The sequence below is a fragment of the Epinephelus lanceolatus genome, chromosome 4, assembly GCF_041903045.1.
Source record: "Epinephelus lanceolatus isolate andai-2023 chromosome 4, ASM4190304v1, whole genome shotgun sequence".
Taxonomy (NCBI): Eukaryota; Metazoa; Chordata; class Actinopteri; order Perciformes; family Serranidae; genus Epinephelus; species Epinephelus lanceolatus.
In genome coordinates, this window is record NC_135737.1 from 36978085 (window position 1) to 37005685 (window position 27601).

The 27601-nt window shown below is 41.7% G+C and overlaps 1 protein-coding gene across 3 annotated transcripts; it reads right to left on the reverse strand.

Moving 5' to 3' along the window:
• On the reverse strand, positions 1 to 27202 carry LOC117259157 (clathrin heavy chain 1). Of its 3 annotated transcripts, XM_078167220.1 has the most exons (34): positions 26881 to 27202; positions 24860 to 25067; positions 21067 to 21335; positions 19384 to 19545; positions 19108 to 19221; positions 18497 to 18670; positions 16536 to 16733; positions 15980 to 16180; positions 15019 to 15171; positions 14674 to 14796; positions 14278 to 14415; positions 13790 to 13954; positions 13490 to 13670; positions 13216 to 13379; positions 12962 to 13087; positions 12193 to 12335; positions 11837 to 12071; positions 11557 to 11679; positions 11264 to 11409; positions 10794 to 10977; positions 10452 to 10644; positions 10116 to 10273; positions 9864 to 10028; positions 9605 to 9712; positions 8943 to 9110; positions 8654 to 8803; positions 8346 to 8477; positions 8063 to 8173; positions 7656 to 7826; positions 7317 to 7538; positions 5701 to 5721; positions 1955 to 1992; positions 1774 to 1849; positions 1 to 1663 (listed from the first exon to the last, which is right to left on the reverse strand). In XM_078167220.1, exons 1-33 carry the CDS (start codon positions 26920 to 26922, stop codon positions 1819 to 1821), a joined length of 4917 nt encoding a protein of 1638 aa, XP_078023346.1. In that variant the 5' UTR covers positions 26923 to 27202; the 3' UTR covers positions 1 to 1663; positions 1774 to 1818. The 3 variants fall into 3 exon arrangements, with proteins under 3 accessions (XP_078023346.1, XP_033486293.1, XP_033486295.1); XM_033630402.2 differs by lacking the exon at positions 1955 to 1992; XM_033630404.2 differs by lacking the exons at positions 1955 to 1992; positions 5701 to 5721.
• Positions 27203 to 27601: the final 399 nt, after the last annotated feature.

Below are 27601 nucleotides of genomic sequence, written 5' to 3' on the forward strand. Positions count from 1 at the left end.
TACAATTTTTAGTTTTTATTTAGGCTAGTATTTCCCTTTCAGTTGAGTCATATTCTTCCATTTATCAATGACAGATCCCCTTTTATTATTAATATGCATGACAACAGAAAGGAATTCAACTTATGTTAGGGTTAGAATGACACTTTACACACACAGCTTAAAGCATGTAAGGAAGTTAAGTACATCAAGGTAAATACAGGCTCTTATTTCAGACCATTCTTGACAAAGAACTGGATGTACTGAGACCTATTTTTCTTCATCATAACCATCTAAACACACAGCCTACAGGAGTGTTTATGGATCTAGTCAAGCTGTCATTAGGACACCAAAGGTTCCACCTGCCTGTCGTCTTCTGCCTCCTTGTTTGTTCTTGCTGCTAAAGCATTAACGGAGGAGCAAACAGGACAGGAGAGTGGGTGGAGGACAGATGGGTGGGGAGTCCATCTAAAAGTTTTCAATTCTTCATGTTCACATCTGTACACGCAAAAAAAGTAATGGTGACCGAGGGAAACACTACAACACCTGGCATACGCGGACCTCAGCACGAGGAGGGTTCCGAGTAAATACACACACACGGTACGGTTGAGGGGTAAGGGCCCTGGGGTTTGGTAGCCGTGGTCTCGTCCTTGCACATACACAGATACAGTCTCACACAAGCACTGTACACGGCACAAGAGGTCACCTAAATACATGGAGCCGATGAAGGAGAGCTAACACCTAAGAGGGTGGATTGGATAGCCCAGTACAGGCTGAGAGGGGGTTAAAATTCTTATTTAGACCATCGGATCACACTCGCACGCACACACTCGCACGCACACACACACGCGCACACACACAGACACACACAGACACACACAAACCCTCATCCACACAGTGACATACGTCTGTATGCATTTAAAACTCCATAAAGCTACACGCCTGTGCAGAATATACTATCATTACTTAGTGTTGCTAGCTATAGCCATTGAAATGGCAATATATGTTCAAATATTATATGTAACCTTTTTTTCCTCAGAATATACAATGATGATGAAATGCATTATACAGACAAACGAGACAATGTAAGCTGTTCACGTTCAGTACATCAAAAAGTAAGAGCTTCTCTACATTAATTTCTTCACGAGTGCAAAATCCAATGCTCCTCCACCTACTTCAAAGGTTTGCTGCTGAGCTTTAGCAAGTCCACTTCTGCACAAACCATAAACCAATAAAAAAACATGACAATAACATAACGACAAAAAAATACTCTAAATAAGTAGTCATAAATATGGAATGTGAAAAAAACAAACATGTGGTCCAATTTCTCTTCAAACAATACAAATAAAAGTCCTTCAATGCAGTTAAATGTTTTCTCTTGTAACATCTTCACATAATAAAAAAAATGTACTCAAAATGAGAGTGGGCTGTTGCTTGCTTGTGGCCCCTGTTGTGAGTAGAAGACCATGGGAAGCTGGTGAGGAACACAAAGAGAGAAGGACAGATGGAGGGAAGGTGTTGAGTCAAGTTGTGGTGCAGGGGGAGATGTTGGGTGTTCACATGCCATAACCGAAGCTGGGCTGTGGGGGCTGGCCGTAGCCTGGCGCTGCTGTGTAGCCGTAGCCGTAGGGCTGCTGGGGAGGCACGGCCACGTTGGGCCCTGCTGTGAGCATGAGCTGGGGTGTGCCTGCAACAGAAAGATCAGTAGTTAAAAGTGCATGACTGTGGTTGTATAGTCAAAAAATGCTCTCTAGGTTTCCTTTATGACAATTATCACCTATGAGTTGTCTTTTTTACCGTAAACAATGGGTTGAGACTCGGTAGCCTGCTCCTCCTGTTTCCTCAGTGACTCAGAGGCTTCGAGTTTGTCCACCTGTGGAAAACACAACAACAGCGACGATGTCAGACTTCAGTTACGCTGCGGCCGACAGGGCTCTTGAAGAGCAAGGGCTGAGACGCTGGGTTTGTAAAAACTGACCTCTGGGTTATTTCACTGGCTGACGGATGGGACCATTCCTGACAGGCGAAGACGAATACAGTCCAGATTTAAATAAAAACAGGCTGCAGGAGGCAGGCCTTGCTAAAGTGTTGGGGGGCCCTCTAGCAGGCGGAAGGAGTTACTACAACTAGAGAGCTACTGGCTACTCTATGAAGCTTGGCTATAACAGTCTATCAGGTGGACATCCACTTCTTTGTCGAGAGTATTAGGGATTAAGGAGGAGACAGAGACAAACAGCTACTGGGCAATAATGGTCCCACCATCCAGCCACCCAAATCATCTACTCTGACATGTTGGAAATGTATGTAGAGAACCAACCCCTCACCAGCACATATAAACTTACTAAGACCAACATTTATCATTTTCACCCCTGTTAGTTTGTTCATCTCCCAGCAGAATATCTGCACACTTTTACTTTAAAATTGGTGGAAACAGACCAAAACACAACTTGATTAACCTTTGGCAGGCATTTGTCAGTAATAATTATGATACATTTTTAAGCTCTATGAACTTAACAGAGGTGAAGACTCGATTATGAAAGACATATCTCTAAAGATCCCTGCGTATTAATTAAACTTGGGGCTGAAACATGCTTTGCGCCTGTGTGCCATCCACAAAAATTGATGCACTCTTCACTGTCAGCCCCAAGTCTTAGCCTTGATTTATGAGACAGGTAAAGTGCTAAAAAAAAAGCTCTTTTATAAAAGTCCTTTAAAACTTTTTGTAGTCAATGTTGAGGTTACAGGAATAACATAAACTGATATTTAACAGTACTGAAAATGTACTGGATTCAAAACCACATATACCAAGTTTAGTGTAGTATGGGGTATGCTTAAAATAGGGCTGTACCCTAACAATTACTTTCAATTAATTAATCAATTAATGGATTAATTGTATGATCTGCAGAATGTCAAAAAATGGTGAAAAATGCCCATCACAATTGAGGTTATGTCATCAAAAGATTTGTTTTGTCTGACCATTGGTCCAAAACCTAAAAATATTCCATTTATTAACGCGTTCGATGCATATTTGGTTGAAAAATAAATTAATTACATAACAAAATAGTTTATTTATTTATATAATTGATTGACTAATTCTGTTGCCTTTAGTGGAAACTATCAAAAATACTTCCAGGTAAGAATTAACATTGTGCAAACATCTGTCGCCATGTTTGCCTATTCCGTGTTTTCCAATTGCCAATATTTGGAAACAAGTGATCGCCAACAATGTGCGAAGGCGTCAGTGTGTTTGAGAATTTTCAAATTTAGAAATGCATGCTTCTGGCCCCCTAGACAAAGCCAATTTAAGTCACTGCCTGTGTACGAACAGCTACAATAAGCACGAAGCTGTCTGGAGTATCAACTTGCTGGTATTTCTGTGGTGCTTTAGTATTTGCTAAGCAGCTCAGATGCAGACAACGGCAGTGAAAGGACTCAAGATAGAGCTAAAAAAACAATTCAGAGAGTTAAGCAGCCAGCCAAAAGCTTCAGATATTACCCTCAGATGACAGTGCACAGCTTATATCCTGATAAAACCAGCTAAGGACAATGCTAAATGGTGTAACAGGATAGTGGTTTTGGGTTCAGTTCTCTACATACTTTCTGGTCTACTACTAGAGTCAGTCAGTCTGGTTAAGCAGGCTGTTTTGAGAAAAGACAGGCTCTTTCGTTTCAGAAGAGAAGGGTTGAGAGACATGCTGAAGCGGCAGTTGAGTTATTGTCTTCTTGAAGAGTGCATGAGAGAGAAAGACAGAAGCAGAGAGCAAAGTGGAGGGAGTGTGAAAGAGGGCGGAGGGGAATGGTTTTGTACAGCCAGTTCAAGGTTTCCAGAAGCAGGCACAGCCAACAACGATGTCTCCTAGCCTGGCCTGAGTGCTGCTGATGCTACCAAGGGAGGGGGAAATGCATGCTTGTCGCTCTACATGTAAGTTTCCCCCAACAAACATACCCAAGCAGATATTTTGCTCTCATAAACTCAAGCTCAAGTTTGTTGCTTATAGAGACCACACTTTACAGTAGCAAAGGATACCTCTTTCTTAAAATGCCTGTACTACAGTTAATGGGTTTTATCTTCTGTGCTCTTCTATGGCGTTGAGATAAATTCAGCAGTACAGACAAACATGGAAAATAATAATAGAAAGGTCTCTGATGGTCACCTTAACAAACTAATGCCTCACTGGCTCTTCTATTATTGAAATTAGGTCTTACACTTAGCTGCAGTCTATGCTACAACACTACTGTCCACACACAGACACAAACATGCCCTCACCCCTCTCAACATAAAGATATAATCAAGAATTATCAATGTGATAAGCCTTGACGATCCCTTAACAATGTCTACAAGGTGAAAACACATTGCTCCTGAAATGATTGATGATGGTGCGTAGCAGCGGACTGCAGCTGAGCGGTGTTACAAGACAGTTTAACATTAGAACTGATCTACAAGTCTGGTGAGAAAAGGACCTGACCGGACCTATCCAGAGCGGCGCTCTTCACCCAAGCCTGAATAGAGCTGATGGGCATGCTGGCTTAAGTGGATGGCTCAGTGTGTTTGAGGAGAAAATGGTGATGGGGCATAGCAAATTATCACCGGACCAAGCTGTTCCCCTCAGTGCTGTGGGGCATCTTCAGCTCTGTTTTGGGTTTTCTGGCCAACAACTTTGTGTTTTTTTTGTTCACTCTCACTGTACTCATATACCGCATTTCCACTGCATAGTGCCATAGGACACAGCTTCCAAGTAAGCTGAGGCGATACTAGAAGGTGCAGTATAAACGACCACTGGACATCCTGCACAAACCCACTATCTTTAAATAGCCAAGCTAAACACATGTAACAACTCTCACTCTGAGATCTCTCCACTTTGTGCATGTATAGGTCCTGTTTGTGCATGTGTGTGTCTTTCAGACCTGTGTGTAATTGACAAGCAAGAGTGAAAACACTGAATTTCCCCTCAGGGAGATTAATAAAGTGAATAAACTTAAACTTAAACTATCCCCTGATACCTTAACTGAGGGAGTAGTATCTGCAGTGAAAAGTAAAATAGAGAAAACCACCTGGTACCGAAATGTGAGTCGAGTCGAGCCAAACCATGCAGTGGAAATGAGGCCCTAGTGTCTTTGGCAGCTGTGTTAAGCTCTAGTTTGCCAGATCAAGTGGTAATATGTCAGGGTTGTGTTCACAGTGTGTTTCCTGCTGCCAAACCCCCCCCTCCCCCCCTCCTTGCAGGTTTAAGTCAGGCTTGGGACAAGAAAAATTAGCAATGGCCTCCAGCAAAATCTCATGGTGTTTAACAGCTGTTTGCAAGGTGCAAGTATAACAAACAAAACTGTCATCCTACAAATTAAATATAAATCCTGAGCTAATGCTGGCTAGCTTCAGTTACAGTCAGCGCTAATAATGTCAAGAAGGAATACAATGGTCACGTCTTGAACTTAAGAAATACATTTCCACACCTCCTCCTGCTGTGTGTTTTGTGCCTAATTCAGTAGCTGCTTGATCTAGAGCCATCACAGACACCAGCAAACCAAGCAGACCCCTGAGGGATGGGTGTGAAGAGCCCTGCTCTGGAGTCTCGTGGGTTGGTAGGTGGTCTAGTGGAGATGTGGAGTTTACAATCAGAAGCAGCAGAGTGACATGGGGGGAGAGGAGTCATGCAGTTTCTGCTAATTTTACTCCTCCAAACTACAGGCTACAGGACAGGGGAGAGGGGTCAAAAAGACTTTCACCTTTTCCTTTATCGCATCAACCTGGAAAGGAAATTCAGAGAGGCAACTTAAGGAGGAAAAAAAAAACCAAATGGAAGTCTCCCAAAATAGAAATTGACAGAGAGAAGAGCAAACACAGGGCTTGTCACTTAAAGAAAACACAAAAAATCCTGAGAGACAGATGCGGGTAATAACGCCACTTTTGATACAAATGCAGACTTGAGATCACTCTGGTACTCTGAGTACTCCCCTTGTTGCTTATAACAGTGTAACAAATACAATACATATATTTACTAATAGTAAGTTTAAAGGCATACTATGCAGGATTTTCCTTAAAAAAATAGACTTAGACAAAGTAATCCTCCTAAATTATCACTTGTGACCCACTAGCAGTGTGTGGTGATGTCTGTATCTGCAGAGAATCTGCCCTCTGCCTTTATTTTCTTATTAATTTGGTTTGTTCGAGTTGTTTCTGGGTGTCAACCTATGGGTAGTGGTGTGTAACCCCCAGCCAATAACAGTGTGAGGCCTGGACTCTATAAAAAAGTAGCGACCAGTTGTCTCTCTCTTTGCTCTGTGGATGCCAGCTGCAGGTGTGTGTGCTCTTTGATCAAGGGCGAGGTTGAGCCGCACGCACACACAGAGCAGAGAAGCCAAGCAGAGAGGATGACAAATGCACCTCAGTTGGAAATGCACAAAATCCAGAAATGCAGCACCTTCCTGCAGGGTTGTGCGAAGGTGTGGGTGGACTTTCTTTGCTTTAAAACATAACATAACAAAACTCTATTTCTCTGATTTACTGCTTTGTCCACCACTGCTCTTTCCTTCTCTTTGAGCCAAGGAGGAGTGGCCAAGTTTGAACGTAGTGTTTACAAACAGAAAGCGACAAATCCTGCACAGTATGCCTTTAAACACGTTAACAAGATAAACTACATAATGTACTTTTCTTTTTCTGCTGTCTGTTATGAAAGCAATAGGTGGGCTGTTTTTGACGCCATGTAACAGAGAAATATGGCAGGACGAGCAACACAGCAGTTATGAACCTCCTCTGAACACATTTGTATGGAAAAGTAGCTTGAATGGATGGAGACCCAAATGAAAAGGAAAACACCAGTGATGACACGTGACCGACAGAAGCATAGGAAGATGGGCATGAATGGAGGAAAGAATAGGCAGTACTGGGGGGCTTATCTGTGATACGGTTTGACACTGCCTAGAGCTGAATAGTATTTGCAAACACGTTTTAACAGCTGCTGGTGCTTTTGTATGGGGACACCTATCAGTGGAAAAGCATTTAAGATTCATTTGATTTAATTTATTCCTGTGGTGCACCAATCTGAACAGGTCTGACATGGTAAACCTGAGACATGTGTGTGTCTCCACAGATTAGTACAAGTTTGCAAATACTATGTAACAAGTAAAACAACACCTGGAAGCAGGAGAAAAAATCCATAGTCAACTTTTGGGTATTCTTGCCTCTCTACCTTCTACAATATTCTCTCACTGTAGTTACCTTAGAATTGCAATAGGTATCTATAACACGATGCAACATACTTTTCTCTCTACAAAACCTTCTCACAAAGCCATCTACTTTGTCCTGATACGCCACAAACGCTGGTTACCTCTGGCCAACCCACCTTAGAGAGATACTCCCTCATGACCTGGATGAAATATGGCATGGAGAAGTCCATGATGTTGTGTCGCCAGGCGGTCTCCAGCACCACATCTGGCCGCAGCAGGTCGTAGCAGGTGAATAGGCAGGCGGCAAAACACTCCTTCTTGTCCTCATTCAGGAACCAAGCCAGGAGCTCCTCGGCCAGCTCGATATCTTTGGACTCTGATGCGTACTGCATGGCATCCTGCAGAGATGAAAGCACAATCACAGCTCAATAAACCAGACTCGGGGAAAGTGAAAAAAGAAATATTACTTAAAAAGAACTGGAGCATATTCTGAAAGTGTTTTAGGGGCCACGCACCTTATAGAGCTTGTCCTTCTTGCAGAGCTCGACACTCTGTTTCCAGCGGTTGTTGCCCTTGAACAGGTAGGCTGCGATCCTCCTAAACTCAATCAACTCGTGCTTCTCCAGGCCCTGGGCCAGCGAGATGTTGTCAAAGTTGTCATAAGCATCGATAGAAGTGCGCAGTGCCTAGACAAGAGAGGGGGGGGGGGGGGGGGGGGATTATGAGATACAACTGAAAATACAACTCTGTGAAAACATTTATCCTGCAGGTGAAACATTTGATCACTGATACTGAGTGCGCTGTGCTGGAAACAACAAATACAAACTTTTTTCATAACCTCAACCAGAGCCCCAAACATCTAAAACATAGATTACGATTTTATCTGTTATGATACACAGTGTACAATATTAAAATATCATACCGCATAGTCTTCCTCAATGATGAAGAGGTTGTTGAGTGCCTCATTTACTGACTTGTTGTTGTGATTCTGGACAGACCTTAGGTATGGTTTAACCAGAGGCAGCTGCTTCACCTGAACAATCAATCAGAAAAATAAACCATTAATGCCCATTTTCACTGCTTTATATATCATTCTCAACCAAAAACCAACTACTTGAGCGGGGAACAGTCACTTATAACTTACAACCATACATACAACCAAACACTTTGAGAATTGTTTACAGAAAGCAATAATGGCCCAGGACCTTGCTGAAGAAGTTGACAGCACGTGTGTGGTCCAGCCTTGGAGAGAGGACGATGAGCAGGTCGTTCAGTAACAATGGTTTGAACTCCAGATAAAACTGGATGGCCTTGTAGTACAACTCCACATTTGCCACCTACAATAAAAAAAGAACACACGTATACTCAAATTGAACATCTACAAATGATTTATACCACAATAACAGGTCAGTATTGTGCTTTGGAATTGTTGTTATAATAGTATAACTTGTTACCAGAATGACAAATGAAAATTAGCATCAATAATCAAGTATAAGTCGTTTTTTTTTTTAACCTTGGTGACAATGTCTTTGAACTGGCCCTCCTTCCAGGCATCAGCTGGGTGGTTCATCATGGTGATGATGGCGTTGTCATACTCTTCGTACTTGTCATAGAGGAACACCAGCTCCCCCCAGAGGTGGGCCTGCTCGGCTGCCCTGAGAACCTGACACACACACACACACACACACACACACACACACACACACACAAATAGGTTAGTTCGGCAAAAGTTTATAAGAGGATGTTACATGTTTATGTTGTAAAGATGATATCAAGATGTTGCTGCTGTTCCCCTCACCTACCTTTGGAATGTTGACGCGAGACCAGAAGAGCTCCAAGTGCTCCCTCATCTTCTGGGGTTTGAATTTGGAGTAGAGGATGGCCAGCTCAGTGAACATGCCCATGTGAGCACGCTCCAGACCCAGGGCGGCCTCCAACATGGTGATCAGCTCCTCAAAGTAACCGCGGTCCTGGAGGGTACAGGCAGACGTAATGACAGTTACCGTAACGCTTTAAACCAGAAATACAACCAAAATAAACACTGCAAAACCTTAAATTTGCATTTTCAACCCTTAATTTCGGGGGAAAGAGATTATTTCATTGGAGACTTTGAGAAGTTTGGTTAATATCTCACCTTCTCACCACCCCCATATACATATATTTATTATTGTTAAAATAGATAAATAGCTAAGCCACCGACAAAACTACGCAGCACAACTAAGAAAGTGCAGACGTTCCTCTACTTGGTTGCAGATGAAATAATTTTGCAAGTGTAACATTGGCAGATTCATGTGGCATCACTATGACGATCAGATGAGAAACCCGCCTACACTGAGGGGGGTACTATCTGCACTGGAAAACGATTGAGAGAGAAGGACCTGGTACCAAAAGTAAGTTGAGTAGAACCATTTAGTGGAAATGAGGCATTAGTTTGACAGGTGAGTTTCACACAGGCCCCAGTTACCTGGTAGTAGTTGATGAGTTCCTCCAGTTCATCGGCGTGGACGACAATATGCAGGCCACACATCTGGGCAAGACGGAACTCTTTCCCATCTACACACGCAAAACACACCTGAAGGAGAAGAGAATTGAATCAAACAATGTGTTTTGTCTTTACTGACACTATAGGAAGGCTTCGTGCTGTTTGAACTCTGACTCTTTACTCTTCAAAGAACGTTTTCTCTGTAAAGAGTTAAGAATGAAACTGTATCATCATTTCTCACCTCCTTCCAGGTGCGAGTGCTGTTGGCCTTGCGAGCTCCATCCACAGCTGCCTGGTACTCGCCCAGGTGCACCAGAGTGGAGGCCAGACGGCCAAAGTTGGACACGTTGTTGTAAAGCAATTTGGCTGCCTCGTACATCTTGTCATCATAGCAACGGTCACCCACCTGAAGAAAAATGGACAGTGAAAGTGAATTAAGGTAATGTGTGTGTGTGGATGTGTGCTGGACGTGCGTATGCTTCCCAGGACCTACTTGCTGAATGTGAGCATTATTGGGTCCGTTGATGAACTCCTCCAGCTCAGCCAGGCGGTTGGTCTTAGCCAGAGCAAAGATCAACTCTGTTTCAACGTACGACTCGCGGGCCTTCTTACGGGCCATCTGCAGAAACTTCACCAGGTCCTCCCAGTTTCCTGAACACAACAATCGACTCCAATCAGTTTCAACAGCACATCAGTCTACTGCATATTTACCAGAACACTGTTTTTACTAAATAAAACAATAAATGATAAAGCACAATGTATTTAACATTTATCTAAAATTCTCCAGATCTAAACATCAAATAAGCTGGTCTGATAAAGTTCATCTTACCGCTTTGGGCTGCAGCTTGTCCCACCTCCATGTAAGCAGAGGGGTCATCGGCTTTGATGTAAGAGTCAATGGCTTCTTTGACCAGGCCCTTCTGAAGCTGGGCCTTTGCCAGCTGACTCCACACTGGTGGCTCATTGCAGCGCTCAGCAAACTCATAGGCTCTGTCCAGGTTACCAATGTGCTCAATGAGGACCTGGACAAGATGAGACAACATTCAGATCAAGCTCAATAACACTGGTGGCCATTATCGTCAGGTTCTGGATCAAGTATGGACACCAGAATAGCATGCCCCATTTAAAACAGTATAAAAGCTTATGTGACGACAAGCAGTGATTCACTTACCTGCACAGCAGAGGTGTTCACATCAAATTTCCTAAAAATAGCAAAGGCCTCCTCAAACAGCTCATTGCTGATGGCGATGTTCGCAATGTCTGGGGCATCGTAGTTGTCCAGACGATTGATGTACTCCATAACACGTGTCCGATCAGCTTTAATGGCTGTCAGGATTAGCAGATTCTGGAGGTTTCTGAAAAAACAAACAAAAGACTCACTTTATAATTTTACTAAAAAAAGCAAAATACATTCTCAATTGAGTGTTTTTGAATGTGAACGCAGTTCAAGATGCTTCTACAAAAATTACAGCAGTTCATCAGTTGAAGACTAGGTTCAAGTGACTTGCTGCTTACTGCCCTACAAATATCTTTGATGTTTTGGAGATTGTAGCTGCGTCTATCAGCTTCACAATCATGAAAATGTAGCCAGCAAAAAAAAAACAACTTTGGGATATACAGGTAACATCGAGCCTCTCTCACCTGTGCTCGCTAAAGACAGAGTTATCCAGGACAATCTTCTCCAGAAGCTCGATGAGCTCATTGGGAAGATCGGCGGTCATGAAGGCCTTGACTGTAACAGACACCTCCTCTGGATCCTGGGTCTCAGACAAGGCTGTTTGGACAACCTGCAGCAAAGAGTGACGACAGACTTGATACACTACTGCTGATGTTTTAAGTAAATATCTGAAATGCCAGCAGCTTTTTGTATTAACAATTTAAGAGAATCAGTTCATGTGGCATAATTTAGTGTCAGATATGCCAAGGGGTCAGACCTGGTCGATGAGTGGTCTTCTGTAATTGTTGGTCTCCAGCAGCACGCTCGCCCACAGCTCAGGGTTCTTGCGACGGACAAGGTAGCGGGACAGACTCTTGAACAGGGAGTTCTCATTGCACACCTGAAGCGTGATACACAAAAACAGTTAGCATGAGCGACAACAACAGTGACATGTTATGAAAGTAACGTATGCACATTTCCAACATAATAGTCTTAATTTATAAAATTACCCATATTTTTCAGCCCTTTTTAAAAGTATGATTTCAGTTTAAACTCACATGAATCAGTTCCTGGTCACACTGTCCTCTTTCATAGGCCACACAGGCCAGGTGTGGGTCTCTCTTCTCACAGTACTTGCCCACCACGCGGCTATCGTAGTAGGGGTTCTCCCTCAGGAAACGCTCAGGGTTGTTGTTGCTGTCGATGTAGATCTTGGCCAGGGCGTTGTGGGTGGCAGGCTCCTCACAACCTTCATGAATACGGGCCTCTAACCAAGGCAGCAGCAGCTTCAGTCTGGAGAAACATAGACAATAAGGATTTCACAGGACTGAAGAGAAAACAAGCTGCTGACTCATGACTCTGTAAGGCTAAGTAATGACTCAATGATTCCACTATTGCCATGCAGTTCAATTACCGATTTCTTTTCTCCACCTCAGCCACCAATTCATCTGTAGAGAACTGCCCTCTAACCACCATAATCAGGTTCTTAATCACATCCTCAGCACAGTCCACATCCAGTAACCCTCCAATGACTACTGGCAGACGGCTTGGGTTCACCTGGAATAAATGATCATGAAGTTACTACATATTCATGGAAAAAAAATGCAAGAAATAGTTTTCTTCAAGTAGAGTGAGGCAGTCCAATATCTAAGGTATTGTTTGCATCAGTGAGGCAGTATAAAACTTAGGGGGATTGAGAGAGCAAACACGACACAGGATGCAGTTTTTAGTCATGGCAGACTAAACAAAAGCCTTTCATTGTAGGTTGAGTGATATTTTATTCATCATTCTGGGTTTTAAAAAACACCATTTCCACCAGGCTCAGAAGTAGAGATGTGCCAGTACTAAGCTAGGTATCTATACATTTCCTTTTCTCTATTCTATTACTGTAGAATTATGAACCCTGCCTACATGCAGTTTATTGTCCCACCTGTGGCTATTTACTTAAGAGAATGCGAGTCTCTGTACTGTTTGACTCTCATGAAGACGCACCTGGTATCAAAACTTAAGCACTCTAATAAGGTTTGTTGCCCCAAGTCTGTGTGCTCCAATAGACTTTGACCCAAACCTCTGAAGTCTCTCCTGATACAAGATTGCCCTGCTCTGAGATCACCAGACAAGCCTGCAGATCCTTGTGAGGCATTTTAAGCGTGTTATACGTCTTCCTTCGAGCAGTAACGTACCTTCTGCACGTAGATTTCAATGTATTTCTGCAGGCTGTTGCGGTACAGGTACAGGACCAGATCATGGACAAAATCAAAGCGGTCACACACAATGATCAAAGGCAGCTGGTCAGTCAGCTTGGCTTCCTGTAGAGGAGAATTACAGAAAAAAGTATTAGCTAGTAAATGCTATGTTTGTTGAATGTTGGTCTGAATAGAGTACTAGCAGAAATGTTTGTAGTGAAATGTTTATTCTGCACTAATCCATTTCTGACCTTGAGGAAGTTCTTCACACGTTCAGGGTCATAGCAGTTACTCTCTCGGCAGATTCTCTCCACCTCTTTGATCTGGCCTGTCTTGCAGGCCGCCTGGATATATTTAAAGTGGACCTCTGGATCCTGGCTGAAGTTCACAATGGAACCCAAAAAGTAGAACAAACCTGAAAGACAAAAAAGTCCAAATCAGCAGGAGAACTAACTGCAACTATCTTTTAAATCTTCTTAAAATGCACAGGAAAGGCAAATGGCACTCAGTATATGCCTGTCTTACCTTCAAAGCTCTTGAATGACTCAAAAAGTTCAGTGAGAGACTGAGTGGTGAGCTGCTCATGGTACTTAGAGGCAACCTGGACACAGATCTGCAGATTCTGGCGGATGTTTGCAGACAGCATGGCCCTCAGACACTCCAGAGAATCCTCCACTGACAAGGAGCCAAAGAAATTCACCAACCACTGCAGAGACAAACATAGAACAATCAACAATACAACAACGAACACAGAAAACCGTGACGTGTTATCAATATTTGTTGCTGGTAGTGTTTGTATTTTCTGTTCTTTGAATTGCGTTGTACCTCTGGGTTGAGAAGGTGTGTGTGTACCACAGCGCGCTTAATATCATACAGGTCGGTGTAATGCTCCAGTGCCCTCTGCAGGAGACCGGCCTTCTCACACAGCTGTGCCACATGGGCACGATCATAATGGGTGAACATCTGATTGCCCAGAATGGCGTCTGCAACCTGCAAGACATGACACAGGGACAAAGACATTTCAACATTTTTTAAGCTTTGCTGGGAAGAAACTTTGCATATAGGCATGGGGAATTTGATTTTTTTGTAGAAAGCAAACATACTGAGACACTTTTTAGAGAAAAGAGAGCGAAACCTCAAGGGTTAGTTTCTAAAAGCACAGAAAAAGAAAGTCTAACTGCAAAACAATGAAGCTATATAAAACAAATCTGTAACTGAACAAGATGATGATTGTTTTATTTTTTGGGCATGTGGACATCTGTCAGCCAAAATAAATTGTGGTGTTCCAATTCTAAATCAGGTTGTTTATGTACCTGTGGTGCGTGCACCAAATTCATTTCCAGCAGGCGTGTCTGCAGTGGACCCTCCATGGGTCTGTTATTCTTCAGGGCATCTAGTAGGAAGGATGTGCACTGCTGGATCAGGTTGTACTCCATGAACACATCAACAATCTGTAGACACAAAAGAGGGAAATAATCATGTCAAACTCCTCACCAAAAGACTGTGTGCTTGGATTTTTTTTTTTAATCAAGTAACAGCTTCCTTCAATTTAATTGTTTGGTTATTGGGTATGGAGCAGTAGCATTCGCATAATCCTGCTCTCTTGGTGAAAACCATCTTACATGATGAAAACCATGTTATTTTTGTCTATCTGACATGTAGGTGCTTGTGGTATTAATAAATGGTTGAGATGTGGTCTTTGTTTTTACCTGTGTAATGTCAGCAAGTGGCTCCTCATCCTGAACCAGCATCTGGGAGAACTGAAGACCCTGCTCTGGACTGATCCGCATTACGTTTCTTAGCAGGAAGATCCAGTCTGGAGTGTAGCCCACCTACAGGGACAACACATCTTTAAGCAAAATAGTCCTACACCTGAGGTGTGTCATAGCTACAACTGAACCATATAAAACACAGAAATGTAAAGACAACAGCGGAACATTGATTAAAAGTTTGCGAAATAGTCTTACGGAGGATCATATTCTCTCTCCTTTCTCTGTACCTCTAATATAATACAAGATAAACTTGGAATAACAAAGTCAGGCATGGCCACAAACCTTCTTGGCGTAGAGGACAATCTTCTGGAACTGTCCAGTCTCTGCAAAGCACTGAATGACCTTATTGGGGACGTTGGCTCTGAGGTAGACACTGAGGGCAAGAGTAGGATCTACAGACTTCACCAAATCTCCAAGCTCCTCAGAGCACTCCAGCTGCAAACACAAAAACAAAGAGTGCAATTAAGAACTGGGTGTGCAATGTTCCATTGATTTGGTTCAATGTATCGATTAAAGGATCGACAATCCAATGTTATTGATGTAAAGTGAAAACATTAATCCATATCATCATCTTAAAAATATGCCTTTATTTTGAAATTTCCAGAGCACGTCTGTGTCACCGCCACACAGTGCTAGTACCAGGCAGATAATGGCAAGCAGCCAAAACAAGACAATGAGGATATTTACTCCCCTCCCAGGAACAGATGAGCAGAGTGGTAATACTGTGGATTCAATAAATAAAGCACATGCTATATGCAAACACCACGAACCTCTCTAGGCATCTAACTCTGCTAACTTGTTTCTCTTGCTGCAGCAATATTAGCCGATCTGTTTTAACAATATTAGGCTGAAAACCTGTGCAGTTTTGTTGGGAGATGCAGTGACCAAGACCAATGGTGAGTAAGAAAAAGTAGAAATAATACATGCCATTTTTAAGCTACGAGTAGAGGAAAAGTCTGCTGGCCACTTGGCTAATTTATGCTAATGCCATAGGCTTAAAGGAACAGTGTGTAAGATTTAAGTGGCATCTAGTGGTGAAAACTGTAGATTACAACTGAAGCTTCTCCCGAGCAGAATTCCTTCTGTGATCATTGTTCAGAAGGTTTCTACCAGGAGCTAAATTATCCACACAGGTTTCTTCACAAGGACTGAATAAAGCAGTTTTACGTTTCAGGCTAAAATGTACTTTACTTTCATGGCAATAAAGTTCAGGCCAAATAATGACCAACAACTGGACACATACCTTGTCCTCTTTTAACCATTTCTCGAGCAGCTGTTTGCGTCCCTGCTGGAGGACAGGCCTGCACAGCTCCAAAGACTCAAACTTGTTCAGTTGGCCTTGGTCCAGCAAGATGCCAAAGTATTGGAGCAAAGGAGACGTCTGGCCTGGTTGGGCTGGAACACTCTGGAACCGACGGATGGTGTCTGGGGTGCGCAGGATACCCTGGAAAGAAAAGATAATTGACAAAGTACTTAAGTGACAATGGGAAGATCTGGTTTTAGGAAAATCACCTTTGAGTATTGCATAGAAAAATGGCGGTGTAAAGTTACATTAAAGTGACATTCATGGCTGTATTCCTTTGAGAAACTTCCTCTGCAGGGGGTTAATCTGTCCAACTGCTTTTAAACCATTTTGGTATGCAAATCTAAACTTATTTGACATAAAACTGGTGTTTACTGTCATGCTAAGCTAAAGAAATCTGCTTAGTCTTAACAGTCTGAGCTTGTATTAGTTGAACTGTGAATAATGTCACATTGCTTGACCCCGCACAGAGTGCACGGTTGCACACTGGCAGTACCTTGGGTGCGTTGGCCGCCACCTTGGCAGCTTCTGAGTAATTCCCCGCTGCAAAGAGGGTGTTGAACTTGCGGGCAAAGAGCTCCTCAGCACCAGCCAGGTTGTTGCGGACAGCCATGCGGAGAGCCAGGTCTGGGTTCTGGAGCACATTGGTGATGTAGGGAATGATGTTCTCCTCTTCCACGCACACCGACAACACCTGGAAAAGCATGTTTGCATTCTTAATTATCTGCATGCAACATAAGATTCCTAATGGATAGCTTTAAAACAATGCAAACAAATGCATTTTCATGTATTTTATTCATCTGTCCATTTAAAAAAACAAAACAAAACAAAACAAAAAAAAAACAACTACCACTACTGTAGGTGCCATGATTTTGATTGTAAATAAAAAATTGATGGACATGAGCTTTCAATATCAATGCCAAAAGCAGGATCGCTGTCCCTCCGCCATCGATGCGCATGCCCAAAAATAAAAAAATGTTTAAAGATGATACAGCGTAGCTTGCCGTAATCCTACAGCTGCACTTTGAGACACCATGGCCACTGCAGGAGTCAGAGATGACTGAGAAACAACATAAATGGAAAAAACCCTGCTTCACTGAAGTCAACAGTGTGACAACAACTGCCTTTCCCATGAGCTATGTAGACAAAAAACACATCCTTGCCTTCCAAATTACAGTTTGTAGGCTATGGTAGTTAAGTGAAATTGAAGCAAGGATCTGGTGGAGGTGAAGGAAACTGAAGTGGCACCACATGTGCCTTTCAATGAGAAAGGAACAGATACTGAAAATTTATTAGCAACAATTTGACACCTGCTCATATAACCAGTGCACTCTGAACTGTAACAGTAAAATGTTGGCACCTCCTTTGTGTGTGCCTCCTCATGAACAAATAGATTTAAATGATTTATATCCTAACACGTGTACTTGTCACATTCTTCAATTACAAAGAGGGATTGTGGTGTGTAGTATTACATTTTGTGTGTATGTGTGTGTGCGTGCCTGCAACAAACTGAGCTCTATCTGGTAGACCTGCAGGTAAGAGCCAAGAGCAATAACAGGATTAGATTGTGCAGTCTGCTTGGCCAAGCTTAGCCCTCCTGCTGTGAATGTCACATGCCGCCTGACACTGAAGATGCTGCTGCAGTCTGTTATTTTCAGAGATTTCCTCTGTCAAGGTCACACGGAAACACCCAAGGACCCGTGTTGACAGACAAAAGGGGCTGACATACCACAGGGAAAGTGAATCACTAACAAATATCAGCAGTGACAGACAAACAAAAAGATTTAGATATAACCACTATGGGTTTATATCTGTGTGCACACCTATGTCATGTTTTTGGAAGATATTAATACAAACTGTTTTTTAAAACAACTGCTTCATGGTTGTAATTGGTTGCACTTGTCACCCATTTCAAACCCCCACAAACACCATTTTGGCACAACCAACACCCCAAATTAAACATGATAGATAATTAGCAAAGTATCCTAGAGGTCAACAAGATTTATGATGAGCCTGGCTATTCCACAGACAATTATAAAACAGCCTGCACTCATTGACATTACACTGCATGGATACTGCAAAGATTTGCAAGCCAGACACCTGATGCCGTCTCATTAGTCAGTCCAAATAAGAAGTAATCCAGCGTCTGTCAAACACTGCTTACTTTTAATGTTTGATAATTAAAATTTATATTAAATTACTTTACAAGAATATTTTCTTCTTCACAATAGAGAAATAATTTTTTCATGTGTTGTTATAGCCAATTATTGAGCACTTACACCAACTAACATGCAGGCAAAGAGGTTTTATGATCCAGTTTGATCTTAACGTGAACATGCATCCATGTTATGTGCCCTGCTGTCACTTTAAGAATGTAAAAAGGTAACAGAAGTTTAATCTTAACACAAATTTCCCTCTCTTACATAAATGTGTGCCAGAGTGTGTACATTAGAGTACCTGTCCTTTCCTGTTGACTCCAATGATACCCGCAGTAGGCTCATGGGGGGCAGTCACAAAAATAGTCTCCCCACTGATCCTGTTCATGTAGATACAAGTCCCAGTCTCCAGGTCATACAGGTGGATGTAGCCATATTTGGTAATGAGAAAAACTACATCTTGCTTGGAACTGATCTGGATTTACAGAAAGAGAAATCTGGTTAGAAAGTGTAAATGCTAAACAAAAAGATACATTAAAATGCACTTCAGCAAACCATTCGACCCTGAGCTGATTAAGTACACCCAGGTCCCTGTCTGAATTCACACAGATCAGAATGGCCTTTTTGAAACTGTGCAATTTCAACACATTAACTCATCATCAAATAATGAGTCAGTAACAGTTTCATGTTTTAACAGCACTTAAATAATACCTGTCATTAGCAAAATCCAACCCAAGTGTAGACGATTCATAATTTTTTTTAGAATACCCATTTAAAGAAAATGTTAAAGGCAGTGATGAACCAATGAAGAGTTTGCTTCCCACCAAAGGAGGCGGGAATATTGTTTACTGAAAAATCACATCAGGCAACAAGTACAGGCTCTATATGTTTCCTTGTAAGTAGTTTTTGTACCTGCATGGCAACTGGGAAGTCATTCTGGGCTTCTGGAGGAAAGAAAACATCCACAGCTTTCTTTGGAAATGGCTGGTTCCCAGTCGGCGGAGTCCCCACTTCAATGATATGCAGCTAGGAGCAAAAAGGGGTTAACACAAAATGAGACAAAGTCAGGTTACAGGATTGTTTTTTCTTTTAAAAGAAGAACATTTGATTAGGATTGCGCATGCTCCCAATTCTTATTGATTTTCTCTTTTCAAATAGGTCTGTTGTCACAGTTCTGGCAATTCTTACCTTTCCTCCTGCCTGTCCTCGCACAGCAAAGCAGAACAGGGTTGACTCCTCAGTGTTGCCCTCCATCTTGAACTGTGCAAAGCCTGCGGCATGCCCCTCGATGGGCTGAGACACCTTTCTGTCCACTGAGTACAGCTGCATGGCTCCGACAACACGATTTTGCTGAAGAGGAGAGAAAGGCCACAAGTTAGGCCAAAGGCGTCTGTGATTTATAATCATTCCCTTTAGGCTTTATTGATCTTTAATACCTCTGCTTCCAGCATCACCAAGATCAATGAAGTCTATGATAACAAATCTGCTGTTTCTGTGACCAAACTTAAACTGCAATATTTAATACAAACATACAGATGGGGGCCTAATTAAAGGAAAAAACTGAATGGTTTGGTGAGTTTGGATTTTCACATTTTTTAATTTCTACCAAAATTTTATTAAGAATAAGCACACCAACAATATTTAAGTAACAGTTTGTATATTTTGAATGCCACTGTATTGGCAGTAACATGCTGTTCACAACATACTTTATTAACTTTTGAATTTAATTTCAAGCAAGATAATTTAATTACTTCTGATTTTACATGGTTATAGACAGGATCATCCTGTAATTTGAGCTAACTTTCATTTTAATCCTCTCAAACATTTACATTAAAATGCCTAGTCAGGGTCACTCTGAACATGACTACTATCTTGTCTTGTCTTGTCTGTGTCCTCTTTGTGTTATTAAATTATTTTTAATTCTGAAGAAAACGGATGTGTCATGACAGCATATAAAAAGTGTCAATTGTGAGTCTCACAGTTAGTGCATGAGAGTTGGCAGCCCTGAACTGAGCTGTGTAATACATGCACAGCTTAAATTTTACGCACACTGCCGTGCATATGCAGCAGATATTTAAATCCCTGAAAACAGACTACTGTACAATTGCTCAACCAGACTGACAACTGACTGGACAGAAAGAGGGAAAAGATACCTCTAAGCAGCAAGTGGAACAAAATACCAGCCACAAGTAAAAGAAACTGGAAGCTTGGCATCACAATGTGTGCAGATTTATGTAGAAACAGTTTGCTGTTTCAGTGCCTGTAACAAGCTGGAATTAACAGGCAGTGTTCTACTTAAGCAAAGATATTCTTAAAATGTCAAAATAGAAATGGAAGTTTAGCCAAGGGTTGAACATACTATGGACTGACGAATCACAGTTTAAATTTGTTCAATCTAACCACTGGGTAGACTTCAGAAGATCCAATAAAAAAATGGCTTTCCAGTGTATTTAGAATTGCACTGTTGGGGTCAAATAATGATCAAGGGTCACTTGTGCTTTATGGGACTGAAAAAACAAATTCACATTTGAAGGTTTTTGGGGGGGAAAAATGTTCACAGCAGTACTCTCCAGTGTGGTATCAATGTGTGGACACTGACAAAATTGAACTTTAAATGATTTTACTGTTCTTCTTTTGGGGCCAAATTTACTGCAAATGTAAATGATACATATGTTGTCTGAATTATACTATTTTTTTGCTAATAAAAAAGGAGGAAAACTTAACAAAAAAAAATGGTTCTCCTGTATATTACTGGCAAGTTAGATCTAAGTATATTATTTAACTGTGGCACTGGTGCTCTCTAATGCAGTTAACTGTTTTTCGAAACAGAGACAAATACACGTGTTAACAATATTTGTTCAAAATAATTACCTGCGCTGAAATGCCAATGAGCAGCAACCACTTCTGTTTGGCGTCAGTGCGGTAGTTGATGATCTGGCAGCCTGCCAGGCTGGAGTGACGGTCAAAAACTTTGATTGGCTGAGAATCTCCCTCCATGCTCCAATGGTAGACTGCGTTGTCTGTGACCAGGGCAACAGTGTTGAGGGAGATCCATTTCCAGAAGGTCACGTCATCTGTCATTGTGTGAGCCTTCATCTTGCTCTTCATCTCAATGTTGAAGATCTGCAGGGTCTTTGCAGCTGAAAACATTCAGAACTGAGGTTAATATACAGTGACGCAGATAAGTGCTGTGACCCCCCCCCGCCGCCCTGCCCCAAAAACATTCTAATAATAACAGTGAAAAAAAATCAGTTAGTGTCTAAAGCTACCACACACAACACACAGCAGACTTTGGGAGTAAACATAGCCTACAATTTGGGCATACCAACTTCCAATTGCTGGAGAAATGTTGGTACTAGTCAGGGTTTGGTTTGAGTAACACCAAAGGACCATACAGAAAGCCAGTACCAGTGTCAAAACAAGAGGCAAGACCAACAAAGGGGCAACCACTGTTGGATCTGCATTCAGTTCGGTCTGATGCAATAAACTGCCAACTAATATCCATTCAGCTGAGGCTGGATATGCAAACCTCTTCTGATAATCTGGAGCGGAAACTCATCTTTAAAACATATTTAATTATGAGGAAGTCAAACACACTAGGCTGTAATCAGACTGGCATCAGCACTGCATCAAAAATTAAGTCCTCTCATTCATTTCAATGAGTCCATGGTTGACACCGCAAAGGACAGCGCCAAAAAAAGTTGAACCTGGGTCAACTTTTTCCACCACGCTATGCATGTCATAAGGCAAGGTGCTACTTTGGCTCAATCTGCACAGGTGCAGAGTCCAGCTAGATTCATTTGCAATGTTGGGGTATCACTACAAAGGATGCTACAACGATTGTCACTATAATTATTTTCCTAAATTATAAAATCCTGTCTCGTAGGATGTACAATGTTGTGCAGTGTTTTGGTGTCCAATTAGCCTTTAAACTCCAGGATCTAACACTCAAACTGGACTTCCTGGATCCAATTTCTTCATCCCAGTTGTACTTGTATAAAGATGCCTGCATCAATAAAACAGTGCTATTTTAAGTCTGGATGCTTGCTTAGAGATATTACTACTACTACGGCTACTACTACACTTCCTGTTCCTCTTAAATGGATCAACAATAACTTTTTCATTATGTTTAGATACAATGGTCCAATTCTCCACAGGTCTTTTCAGCCAAAACCAGTTCTATTAGGAACCAACGTCTGCAGAAAAACACGGTGCCCAGTGCAAGTCAAAATGAGGCTTTATGGCCTGTGTCCAGCCCTCCACCCCCACCACCTACTAGAGAAATGAAACTCCAGGCGTGTTGTTATAGCTCTTAAGGGATTCACATCAAAATTTAATCCTAAAATGAGGGATATGGGAATTTGGGTTGGGTCTGAATGCAGATTAGCAAAAGAAGACCACAAAGCACACAGACAGATGTAATGATAGGAAGGATGCTGGACGGATGCACTAACGCCCATTCTGTTTTTTCTGGTCTTACTGGAGGAAACATTAATTCTTTAGGCCCAAGATGTACATTTAGATTCAATCAGGCCCAAGCAAGCCTCAACCAAACGAAACCCTATAACTCATCGTTAATAAAGTATATGAGTGGAATGCGTACAGTGACATTTCTGAACAAATGTTTTGGTAATACTATGTGTACGGTACACTGAAAAATACACTGCCTACATAAAATACAGTGACATGTAGTGAAGTGAAAATCTGCAATTAGTTATCTTCAATCAACCCATACTGAAGCAGTTCTATAAGCAACTTAAAACTACTCCTTTGGCATATTATGAACATTCGTACACCCAGAAAGCAGCAGCGTCCACAAACAGGCCAAACTGAGGAAAGCAACCACAAGAAAGACCAACATTTGGCTTTGGTCTTTGCAGTGTCCTGGGGCTGGCTGGTCAAGATTGTCCCTGCACATTCAGCTGATTTGGGGGACTGTTGTCGCAGATTAACCCATGATCATCATCATTCTCAAAACCCTGACATTGCAACTCTAGTTGCCTACACAATAATGCTAAACAACAGATTTTTGATGCATAAAATTAGCAACAAAAAACATTGTTTTAGCTCAGTTTCACTCTCTTGCCAGGTCACTGTCAAGGTTGCTTGTTCTCTTACTGGGAGCTGGAATAGACCCAGGCAAGACAAAGTATAAGATGTGCATTTCAGCTTGCTCTTTAATTGATAAAATATGTATATTTAAATTATGTATTATTGTAAGTGACTGTGCCTCTCCCTGTGTGATTATTCTGTGCTTTGCTACATGTCACAATGTTGTCTTTGACTGCATCACTGGGCTACAAAACAAAACAAAACAACATACCAGTCATCTACAAATCCGAACAAATGTATGGTCCTCTGAAGACGGACATTATACAAATATTAAGAATAAATTCAGTTAATATAATCACACACATGTGGCACACCACTCAAATGAGAACAACTAGTGTAGCCTTTGTGCTTTGCACATCAGGCAGACTAAACTGGCCCAACCTCATACCAATTTGTCCACAAGACAGCCAATACACAACGATGCACTATTTATTCAAGACTACCCTAAATGTCACTGCTTGCTTAATTTTGCCGCTGTTTAAATGACCATATCATTTTTTCTGCATGTTTAAGCCCTTTTACTACATACATACGTACTATACATTACTACCAACCATTTTCCAATGCACATAATAATTTGAAACATTTCCGTAAATTCAACTGATTTTCCATTTATGCCAGGGTTTGCTATTCATTGAATTTTTAACACTCAATTTATACATATCAATTTTCTAGCGGAGATGTGTATTCTGTTATGTGGTTGCCTTCAGATTGTGACTGACAGCTTACAGCAGCTGTGTTATTGAATGCTGACACGCTTTTTTTCTAATAAAGAGGCAGCCAGATTTACACCTTTACGTGCTTTTCACATTACCTATGTTTGCCTTCAAATTTGCTATTTGTGAGGTAACGTCTGGTCAGACTATTCCTTCAACTATGTTTAAGAAAATGGCCAGCTGTAATATAAAATATATGTACAGCAAATGGGACAAACACACACAAACAAACAAAGAAAAAAAAGATACAGTCCTTTAAGCTGCCCTCTTAATTTTGCTATGCTTGCTTGTGTTATTGCAAATCCAAGCATTCATTAAAATTACCAACTGTGCAAACATCTCAAGACAGTGCAAACAGGATTACACTTTGACAACTCATGATATGTAAAATTCAACTCACCGTCTGCAAACATAAGAAAGCAGTAGGAAATGAAAAAAGAGCAAAAACAAGCAAAATAGACAAAGCATTCATGACAGCATGACATTTTACTACCACTAATACTATAACTACCTTCCCTAAGATATCAATGTCTTGTACATTTAAATTTGTTACACTATTAGTTACTCAACCCTTCTTTTGACAAACAGAAATGGGGTGGTCTACATATGAACATCAAATGAAAAGCAGACTGTGAAAGCTACATAACTGACTGACAACACAAACAAAATTTACACAATGACCCAATGTATTAGAAAAACAACATATGTGACCGGCCAAAACTTTAACTGTTTACTTCTTAGTCTATCTGCTTCCAGAAAACTAGCGCACTCCTCTCTAGGTGGCACATAGAGCTATGTGCTAACAGCGCTAGATATGAAATTCAGCTACAGCTTACCTTTGAGAGCAATAACTTTGCTGGCAGGGTTCATGATGGCGCTGTCTGCAGAGATGGGCCTGCGGATGGGATTGTTGGGGTCAGCCATATCGATGATGACGACCTGTGCCTGCTCACCCACTTTCTCTCTTATACAGATGAACTTGTCGGACTCCATGGTTAGAGTGCTGAATCCAATGTTGGCTGGGTTGATTCCCAGATTCTGGAGCTGAGATATGAACAATAGACTTGTTTTAGGAGCAATCCACAGCCAACACAATTTACCACAAAATGATGTCAAGGATGAAACGATAATTTAAAGTACTTCACATATTTACATTGTAGTCCTTTATGTAAAGACAGCAGATGTGCTGGAGCTCATGTGGCCAGGTGACATCATGTTACTAACACCTAAGGCATCATCATCTCTGAAGTCATTTCAAGTCACACTTAAAAATAAATCAGAAAAAAATCTGATTTTTTTTTTCATTATAAATAGGATGATGAGCTTACACTTTTAAGTGTCCCATAAACCACAATTTTACCTTATTTTTTTTTAAATTACGCTGATCACTTTTTTCCTTTTTTTTTTTAAAATCCTAAATATGCAAGGATATCTTCAAATTATTGGTACAACCAAACCTAACAGAACAAGTGGCTATGTTGGTATTAAACCCTGACAAGCACATGTCAAAACAACTATCTGTAGTCTTGTTTTCTGTACGTAAAGTGTCCTTGGGTTAGAAAAGAGGAGCTTAATATGAATTTGTGATTATTATTAGTCTGTTTTGCAGTAGTTCTTCCAACTCTATACTGGTTTCGATACATGTGGGCTCTGTCGTTAAAGTCATTATGAACTGTACTGGAATAGTAGATGTATCGTGCCATTCTCCAATGGTAATCACCCGTGGTGTGGACTATGTACCAGCTTATTAGGCACACCTACCTAACACTATTGACTGTACCAAGTTAAACTGACAGGTGTTTCTGTTATTTTGTCCACCCTGTCTCTATCAATGAGTAGGCTAGATAACAAACAACCGTCTCTATATAAACATATAAATATAATTAACAGGCACATGGCCACATAGAAACTGCCTTCTGTAGGGTTAAATCTCGAATTTAAGGTTTTGGTGAGACCACTGGATACGTCTAATAACCGCACACAATCAGAAACTGGGATGTACCAGCTGATCTTGACTTTGACTGAGCTGTCTCTAATCCGTTTCTAGGTGTTTTCATAATGTATATGTTTAAGACAGAGAAAAATGATGATGTCATTACAGGCAGGATGGGTGGACCACCTGGTTCACCTCCGACAGCAGGATGGGAAGGTAACATTTCACATGGAGCACCATCTAACGCAGAGAAAAACCTCAGACTCTGCCTTCAGCTGTATAAATGGCCTGTCGTGACACAACATCACGGTATGACATAGGCTCCAGTCGGACTGCAGCTGACCACAGTTTCACAGCTACTAGCTAGCTTCAGTGCATCACTTGACACATCATCAGCATCACCAGGGGGCCTGTGTGATAATAACATTACAGCTGCATTGAATCGGCCATCCTAACGATACACTTGGATGTTCAACGAAGGAATACACGGCTGCAATTAAATGACGTGACTCCAACATCCCTCACGACACAAACTGTGACGGTTAGCTAGCTCATGTAATAGCTATTTGCTAACCAAAATGCAGCCATGCATAGGTCAATAACACAATAGCTGGTCACTGAAGGTCAGAATAAGTGTTCAATGATAACTAGTCTCTCCCCCTGGTCGTCGTTGACAGCTAACATCGGCTAGCGTTGAGTCGGCGAGGCAACAGCATCAGTGCAATGAATGAGAGCTGCTAGCCTGAAAAGCTAGTTGTTAGCTTAGCTGCTGACTAAACGGGGGAGGGGAGGTCATTCATTTGCTGCGGGTATTGACGTTTACCGTTAGCTTTGCTAGCAAGCTGTCAAACGGCCGTTAGCGGGGAAAATCAACAAATAACGCTGATGTTAGTGTTCATACAGTTTTCAGGTTTGCCCACATACCTGCAGGTGCTCCTGGAAGCGGATAGGCAGGATTTGAGCCATGGTGGTTTCCTTGAGCTTCACCGGAGTCCTGAAATCCTAGCCGTACAGCTAGCTAGCTAGGCAGTAGCACCGCGCTAGCTACGACCTCCTCACTGTACGTGTAGGTCGGAGCCAGTCAGTGAAAACAAAAAACACACGATGAAGGGTAATATGCGGCGTTGTTAGTCGTGTTCCCGGAATCTGGTATCAGTTAAAATGTTAAATACGTCCCCCTTCTGTGTGTGCTTTCTGCACTGCATCGATGGATAGCAGTGGCTACGGCTGATCTTCTGTCCAAAATCCGCAATGGCGGCGGAAACGGCTCAGAGCCTTCTCAATCCGGAAGCATCTAGGGAGCTCTGGAAGGACACTGGCTCTGGACCTGTGTTAGGGATCGGTATCATCAATTTTAAAATGTTCAGCAAAATAACACACTCATTGTGTTTCTACTCTCAGCAGCTAAACACATTGTAATCTATTCTCAATATAACCCACTCACGAATCGCCCATGTACCGACACGTCAGTTCCGTGCCAAACAAGTAAACCACATTTGTTAAAATCATGACAGCATATTGTTAAAGCTTAAATCCAACCATTAACCCTTTAAGGAAAATATTAGTTTGGAAAATACATGCAAGCAATTGGTTAAAAGTAGTAAAACCATGCTATTAAAATGTCCAACTTAAAGTGATGCTTTGG

Coding starts and splice junctions, on each gene's coding strand:
- LOC117259157 (XM_033630402.2), bottom strand. CDS start 26,922: ATGGCTCAAATCCTGCCTATCCGCTTCCAGGAGCACCTGCAG. Junction 9,713..9,863: donor GCACTCGCACCTGGAAGGAG/GTGAGAAATGAT, acceptor CTTCTCCTTCAG/GTGTGTTTTGCGTGTGTAGA. Junction 1,850..5,700: donor TTGATGCGATAAAGGAAAAG/GTGAAAGTCTTT, acceptor TGTTTTCCACAG/GTGGACAAACTCGAAGCCTC.